Raw genomic sequence first — 8,726 nt, 5'->3', positions numbered from 1 at the left:
AAACATATATGAAAATACAGGTTTAAATGCTATATTGCCTTATGCTAGTTAAATATAATAATTAACATAGTCTAAAAATGTTTATATAAAATTCCACATCATTGTGCAACATGTTTTAATTAATTATATATATATATATATATATATATATTATCCAGTTAAAAGATTTGTATCATTCGTTTAATTTTTTTTACATCGTCCTAAGAATTTTCTTTATTAAATGATATTCCATACATATACAGTAGACGTATTTATATTTTAAAACATTTATTAAGCTTTTAGCCCCTATAATATTGTTGATATTTAAATAATACTTAAATTAATAACGTGCTATTTAATTTAAAAATCGCATCATTTTTAGTATCTGCATTATTTACATAATTTAATATCTTCCAAATATTCTCGCGATAAATAAAACATTTGGATGATTTTTAAATTACATAAGAACTAGTACAATTTCTATATATATATCATCGTTTTCGTTTTACTATGTCTAATAATAATAAATACAAAATAGGTTTTACTAATATTTCCTATTATAATAACTATTATATAAGTCTTCACCTTATATGCCTAATTAATAATATGAGTCTTGATCAGGATGGTAATTCAAGTATAATCGATCCGTTTCAGAATCTAAAAACGTTTCCTCAGAACCATACATTTCTAACTCCTTTTCATACTCTTCGTAGTAATTATGCTCAAATATTTTTCCCTTTTTACGTTTTTTTTTGCGTAAGCTTGATTCCAATCTTGAAGACTGATACATAAATGAATATGTAAGAGGTATAAAAATATGTTAACTTTGTAACAACTCATTTAAAATTAAAACATATTACAGATAATAACACAACATTCATATTTCACAAAATCGAATGTGCAATTACCCTGTTGTAGTAGAAAAGGAAGAAAATTTTTCCAAGTACTGCAACAGCCATGATGATGTTACGAAAAAAATTTGAGTCCAACCCTTCATGTGCAGTTCCTAAAGTATTAGGGGTATCCGTAATTGTCAGAGGAAGCGCGTTGCTTGCAGGCTCTGTATTATGAGATGATATCACATGAACATCCTGTTCAGCGCTCTCTATTGGTGGGGGACCCAAAGGTTCTTCTGGTTGCAAAGTATTCGTAGTTTCATCAACTACCTCTTCAGGTGCTTCCTCTTCAACTAATGTCTCTTTAGTTGCTTCCTCTTCAGCTACTATCTCTTTAGTTGCTTCCTTTTCAGCTACTATCTCTTTAGCTTTTTCCGTTTCAGGTTTTGACGCTACGGGTTTTGCCGCCACGGGTTTTGCAGGTGCAGGTTTTGTTTCTCGAAGTTTTGCCTTCCCAGATTCTGCCATTGCAGGAGTTACGGTTTCAGATTCTACCGCTACGGGTCCTGCTGCTGGTGGTTTTGTCGCTACAGGTTTTGCAGGTGCACCTTCTGACGGTGCAGGTTTTGCCCCTCCAGATTCAGGCGCTATGGGGTTTTCTTCTGGTGGTTTTTTCCCTACGAGTTTTGCAGATGCAGGTTCTTCTCTAGATTCTGATTCACCAGGTTTCAACCCTACAGATCCTTGTACTGCTGGTTGTGTGGGTATAGTTTTTTCCAGTGCAGATTGTGCTAGGGAATCTGCTGCTTTTTCCTTAGGTACTTCTCCAGCTACTAACTTTTCTTTTGATTCCTTTCCCGTTGCTTCCGCAGTTACTTCTTCCTTTGTCTTCTTTTCTCGTTCTTCCGCTCCACTTCCTGGCGCTTTACCAGCTTCTACTGCACCTGTACCTCCGTCACGTGGTGCCTCCGCTTTCTTTCCTAATTCCTGAAGTTCTTTTTTTAACTGAGCTAATAAATCTTGAGGACTGTACTTATTTTCGCATTTAAAATAAGGTTCACAAAATCCATATTCATCCAGATCTTCTCCATCACAACATTTATCTACTTTTTCTTGGAATAAAGTATTAATATAAGTAACATATTGGATATATTTTTCGCACTTAGACTTATCAGAATCGTTGCATTTAATATCTTTGTGATTTTCAAAATAGTCGTGCAAATGTTTCTCTTCTTTCCAAACATCAGGATAACCAGATTCATAACATTTGCATGGTTCCATTTTAGATGATACTGGAGTAATTTCTGATACTATATTATAAAGTTTTTCAGCAACAGGATAATTATTACCCCTTTCATCTCCATCATAATATTTTTTCGCTATATTATCAAAGAACCAATGTTGAAAGTAATAACAACTATTATCAAGATTCTCATCATCCTTTAATGCAGATAATTGGTTTAAATTTTGTACTATCTTTTTACAAAGCGTTTTATCCCCTTCATCTGTACTTCCTAGATCATTACAATGACTACTGTTTTCATTTTTAATGTCTACTTTATCCAATTTTTCATATTCTTTATATGACGGCAAATTTTGCAGTACTTCAACCTGTGATTTTTGTTGAAAAAGTAAACATTTTTATGTAAACATACTTTTTCATTAAATATAATACATTTTATAAGATTTATAATAACATATAATATACAAATAATAAGCAAGTTATATGGTAAAAGTGTACCCAATTTTTCTCAGATGAAAGTGCCATCTTGATATATTATGTATTAACTCTATGTAATAATGAATGTCATAATTAGATATATATGGACATAGGAAACATTAAAACGCTTGATCTATTGATATATTTTGCATTACTCTATATTAGTTTTTAAAATAATACATGTTTTCTAATTTAGTATGCTCCCATGTTTTTGATCAAGCTATTATTGCATCCTACTATGATTATACCAAATTTACCTTCCTCAGGCATAATATTCACGGAAAATAGAAAAAAAAATAATTTCATACAAAGCATAATATTCTACAACAAATTCTTTTTTTAAAAATTTTGATGCATTAAAACAAAATATAGTAGATGCGCTTTGCAATGCGAAATAGAACATATAATATTAAATCGGCACAGTATGAAACCACAATTTGCATTGAAGCTGTTATGTTAATTCAACCCCATTTACTTAATAAATGTTGTCTACATGAAAATCCCCTTTTTACTTAAAAATATTTATTTAATTTTATAAAAATGTATGACGATAACAATGCTTTTTTCGTTTCAAAGAATATCGTTTTTTTAATTTATCTTTTTGTTGTTCTTTTCACGAATTATAAAAGGTATACCTTAATTTACGCCTAAATTCTATAAAATATGCCTTATAGCATATTATAAAAATTTTCCTAAAAATACACTTTCGCACAAAATTTGTATCTAAAAAATGTTAAATAATTAATGCATCTGAACTTTTAATTTTTTTATACTAAAATACTACTTTTTAGTGGTTCTAAAGTGTTTTTTGATAAAAAAGGTTTGAAGAAAAATAACATAAAAAAAGCAAAGATTTCTAAATTTGAACCTCATTTTTGAATATTATCTCGCACGAAATGTTGAACAAAATTATGTATATAAACATCCACATTTCTTGGTATTTTCTGGTTTATGTATATTTATTTATGTTTAAACAAATTTGTATGTTTCCATAGAAATAGTTGGCACTATTTAGTAATTTTTCTCTTCTTTTTAGCACTTAAAATGTCATCATTTTTTATTCTCATATATGTTAAACTTTTTTAAAATATGTACAATAAACTTAAATATTTACTTCAATAGTTGTTATTTACTGTTATATATTTTTTAAACTAGATTGTATAATAATATAAAGATTTCTTCCATAAAAATTTTGCAATGATTGCAAAAATACGTAAACATATATAAATATATATGCAATAAAAAGGCTACTAAAAAATTTAGTAAGATTTATACACACGAGAAAAACATTAACTCTTAATTTTGAAGCGCTACAGTTATGGAATTCGTTTTAATTATTAATATAGACATATTAAAGGGCAAGTCGTTTTCGAAATAATAAACCAGCTTGTAATTCATAAACTATTCATTAGTTATATTTATATGTAACTCTACGAAACTCAAAATTAAATCAGATTATTTATGACAGCTGTACAAATGCTTAACCACTAAAGGTTTTATCTGGAAACAAAATAGAACATCACTAGATTTTAAATATAATATGTTATACCATAACCGAGTAATACGAGAGTTATAAAGGCAAATATAAATAACAATAAACATATGTTCTTCTTAGCACTAAAGGAAAAGAATACATGCACATATATGTAAACAATAATTTCCAGAATCATCAATATTTCACTTGTAATTGCTACTTAAAAATTTCCAACCTTGGTTATTTTATTTGTTTTTGTTCAGTATATATGAACTGTAGAAGCCCATGTATACTCTACCACGAATTAATTACAAATCTTCACATTTATATATATCGCACTGGAGTTGTATTTAAGTAAAACTTAAAAATGTAACAAAATAGTGTAAACATAAGTTACTGTGACTAATTAGATTACACTTGCCATTACAAAAAAGAATTGTGAAATTTTTATTAAATAAATTATTAATATGATAACTGTTGAAAAATATTATTGATTTGGTAAAACATATTTATAACATTTATTATTTTAATTATTTATACATCCCGAATAGTAAATATCTAAAAACATAATACGAAATTTTAAAATCCCATGTTGCAAATGTGTCTACACAAACACATAAATTATTCTGCCAAATTATTTATTTAAAATAAGAATAAGGGAAAACTACATAATAAAGAATAATGTCGAGTTGGGCTGGAACATCCAGGATTAGTAGTGATCTTATCAAAAGATACATACAGCCTAAATGCATAAGTGATTATTCAAGATATCGAAATGAGTTTGTAAGGCAAATAGAAGCATTAAGTAAAAGTAATCAAAGAGAATTCTGTAAAAGGTGTGATATAATAAAAAAAAATATAAAAGAAAAAGATAGAGAATTAAATCATTGTTACGTTAAAAATTTAGTAACTGTTAAATTAATTCAAAATGACAATATAAAGGATTTTATAGAGGAATGTCCCGAAATTCCTGAATGCAATAAAAAATATATTCCTTCTGCCAACAAAGGATCTGTATTAAAAAGCGGAACAAAAGAAGCTTGCGGAAGAAGTGGTTGTAAAAATGAAAGAGCTGAAACAGTGAATGGTAAATCCCAGTTGGGAGTGGACGCAAGAACACCTAAATTGGAAAGTTCGCAAAGAGAAGGTATTGTAAAACAAAGTTCAAGCCATGCTCAGGGAGAAGTAACAAAACAAACAAAAGAAAGTCCTCAGGGTCAAGGTGATATTAAACCTCCCGATAATTTGGACATGACCCAAGTAAAGGAATCTAAACAAATAGATAATGACCATTCTAGCACAAATGTAGAAGAAAAACAGTTATCCCAACCTGTATCGGCATCCGATACTCTCTCAAGCAGTGAATTAGGTATTCAAGCAAGTGATCTTCCCTCACAAACTTCATCCTCTGGGGAATCCAATTCAGATAATACTACTCAAGTAGAGCATTTAAGTAAAGGCGATATTCAAGATCTCCATGCTGGTAATCACACTTCAGATAATAATAACCCTGTTCGGCAAGCAGCTGCGAGTAAAATCTTTGAAGATCAAAAAGCAGGTGATAGAGGTGATGTCACTTACATACCTGGTAGGGCAACTGGTGATCTAGTTTCTACTGTTCCTCATACTGCTCCTAGCACTCTTGGTGATAAAGCTCCTGTTGATGTAGATAAAGATAGAGAATCCCCTGCTAGTGAAGATATTGTTACCGAAGAATCGGGTAGCAGTGTCATTGTGGATGGAGTTTCTGTAGATAAATCTGGTCATGCACCTTCTCATGTTAAATCTACTAGTTGTGTATGTACTGATGGAAAATCTAATTGCGATGAAGCACGCGGTGAAGTTGCTCCTTGTAAAAAATATCTAGGTGTTGTGCCTGATGCTGGTAAGTCTACATTTTCTTCAGAAAACTTTGGTGAATTGTATTATTAATTTCCCTTGACAATAAAGTGCCTAATGTTGTTAGTGGACACTTTGACAGTGTTAATTATGCATAATACTATTTTTAATCGTAAAATGACGTATGAGTTATAATTGACGACATATCGAAACTTAAAAATACTCTAGAAATACATACTAAAGGAAATTCTCCTTTTTGATATGGCTTTTTCTACAGGTAATACTGCAGATATTTTGCAAAGGGCATCTGATAATAATGGACAAGCACTAAGGGAAACTGATACCGGTCCATCAGAATCAGTTGGGACAAATGAGTCAAATGTTAACCAAATGGCAAATCATGATACACTTGTACATGCTAATAGAGGTAAAAAACAACAAAAAAAAAGGATACAAAAAGTGAATACTCTCTAAAAGATGGATGTTATCAACGAACTTCATCTTCATTTTTATCACACCCCCTTAGAATAATTTATTCTTGGAGGGAGATCCATGTAAAAAATGAAAGTTATGTACTTTGATATTATTCTTATTACAAATTCGTAAAAATATAATAAAATTACAGGCACACATGATACAAATGACGCTGCTACAAATTCATTAACGCGTAATGAGAATTCACGTCCAGATGAGAATACAGAGAAAGTAGCTTTCAGCGAAAATTTATTTGACCAAGACACTAGTGTATTCAACCTCATAATAAAATATAAAAAATATATCATAAACGCTGTAGTACCATTGATAATTATTCTGTTGCTGATACTTCTTATGAAAGTAAACTAAAATTTATTACGTTAAAAAAATTATTCATACTCTTTTAATTATATATAATAAATAAATTATAATTTTACCAATTTATTTTTTTACAGTACAAGGCTTTGCGGATTATTTTTACTAAAATAAAAAGGAAGAAGCAAAATGATATGAATGAAAAGCTACAAAGAGTACTACAGCAACCTTCGAATGGAAGTGAAGAAAGAAGAATCCCATTTTCATATAGTGCTTTTGAATATTCATCATAGTCATCAATATTCCTATTAAAAAATAGATCATTTATGTAATTCATTAAAAAAGAACTAAAATTTTTTTGTAATTTTTTAAACTTTTTTTTTGTTTCCTGGTTAAATAAGCTTATCAATGATAACAAGCATTGTTAAGCATTCAATGTTATAAAATTATATATTTCCATTTGGGCTACTCCATTGTAATCACCTTGTAACAGTAAATCATACTGTATCTATTATTAAATTATAAATCATACATACTTTTAGAAGCATGGTTACGATTTTATATACTGTTACATTTTTTTTAGTACATATAATCATACAATAATTAAGCTGAAATTTTTCTTATTTTTTTCGAAGTTTAATATATTTTTTCAATAAAAGATAAATATAATGAATTCCTTCTCGTTAGTGTTTGTTTGAATACATTTATTTGTTTTTATTCTCTAAAACTGAAATAAAATATTTTTTTAATTTATATTATCATATATCTGTAAATATTTGTCTTTTTACGGCTTATACAATATTTTATATGAATACGCCTTAATAAAAAGAATACTAAGTTCTAATTGGCTATAAAATGTACTCAAACGCAAAATTTTCTTATATTATTAATAATGAATCTTAAGGAAGCATATAAATAACAAAATTTAAAAAAAACATTATAACCTCTGTTAATCTACTAACAACTTTACAAGCAAAGGATGCATAAAAACCAAAATCATTATACATTTTTAATACATTATCTTATGTAAAATATTTGATAAACAAGAATCTAAGCTGCAGAAACAATAAATAAATATTTTAGAGAGAACTCAAATGTAACCATTATAAGTACTATGATGACGATATATATAATATCAAAGCATATCATATTCGCAAAAATCGTTCTCTAATATATATATATACTAAATTATTTAAAAATTATTGCAAACATAAATAACATGAAACTATTCAGTACTATACTTTTTTTATCAGTTATAATTACGGTTATCTTGTATGTTTGAATATTATTTTTCTTCCTGATCATCATTATTCTTGCGAAACCTTATATAATTATAATAAATCATATTAAAATTTAAACAAATTGTAAAATCATTATGTACTAATATAAACACTTCGTGCCAAACACATAAATGATATTAAAACATTGGTAAGAAAATTTGGGTATGATAAATATTCAAAATTTTAACTAACTAACATATTGCTAAGAGAACTATCTAAATTGAATAACACAGTGTATATAATATGTTTTTATTTATACCACTATTTAAACTCTTAAAATAAATACATGATATAGCAATGAAGTATACTACTACATTTTTTTAAATGTTATTCAATGTAAGTATTTATATTCATCATATAATTTTTGAAAGTATTCACATATTCATAATTTATTATTATGAATATGTACATATATATATTCTTAATTCAGTTATTTAAAATGTTAATATGAAAATAAAATAATATATTAAACAATACTTATATAAATGAATGGTAATTCAAATTAATTGATTTACTAAGGAAACAAAAATTCTTTTATATATATGCTTTCTTGTAAAACACAATATAATTCACATCATAAAAATTAAATATTAATGCCTTTTCAAGTTAATTATTTTAAAAATATAAACAAAAGTACGAATTATAATAAAATAAATGATTATTTTATAATATATTGTAATTATGGTGGATGTACAATTTAACAAAACGGAGGGAATGGAGAATTGAACATATAGATATTTCTATAATAAATAGGGATATAAATATGTCGAAATATTTCTATATTTATTAAAAATATTAAAAATTTATTA

At 27.6% G+C, this 8,726-nt stretch overlaps 2 protein-coding genes across 2 annotated transcripts, besides 1 other annotated feature; one reads left to right on the top strand and one right to left on the bottom strand.

Moving 5' to 3' along the window:
• Positions 1-577: 577 nt before the first annotated feature.
• Positions 578-2,583, bottom strand: PVX_107235 (variable surface protein Vir12-related; the record flags this gene model as incomplete). The annotated part of the gene is made up of 3 exons (XM_001612522.1): positions 578-760; positions 888-2,426; positions 2,557-2,583. 3 exons carry the CDS (start codon positions 2,581-2,583, stop codon positions 578-580), a joined length of 1,749 nt encoding a protein of 582 aa, XP_001612572.1.
• A 2,107-nt stretch (positions 2,584-4,690) lies between these two features.
• Positions 4,691-5,941, top strand: PVX_107230 (hypothetical protein; the record flags this gene model as incomplete). The annotated part of the gene is made up of 1 exon (XM_001612521.1): positions 4,691-5,941. The coding sequence occupies one exon, from the start codon at positions 4,691-4,693 to the stop codon at positions 5,939-5,941; it is 1,251 nt and encodes a 416-aa protein (XP_001612571.1).
• A 1,340-nt stretch (positions 5,942-7,281) lies between these two features.
• Positions 7,282-7,308: a microsatellite.
• Positions 7,309-8,726: the final 1,418 nt, after the last annotated feature.

This window comes from Plasmodium vivax, genomic scaffold (genome assembly GCF_000002415.2).
Source record: "Plasmodium vivax scf_7148 genomic scaffold, whole genome shotgun sequence".
Lineage (NCBI taxonomy): Eukaryota > Apicomplexa > Aconoidasida > Haemosporida > Plasmodiidae > Plasmodium > Plasmodium vivax.
Note: the sequence above shows the minus strand (reverse complement) of the source record. Positions and strands in the feature narration are given on the sequence as shown.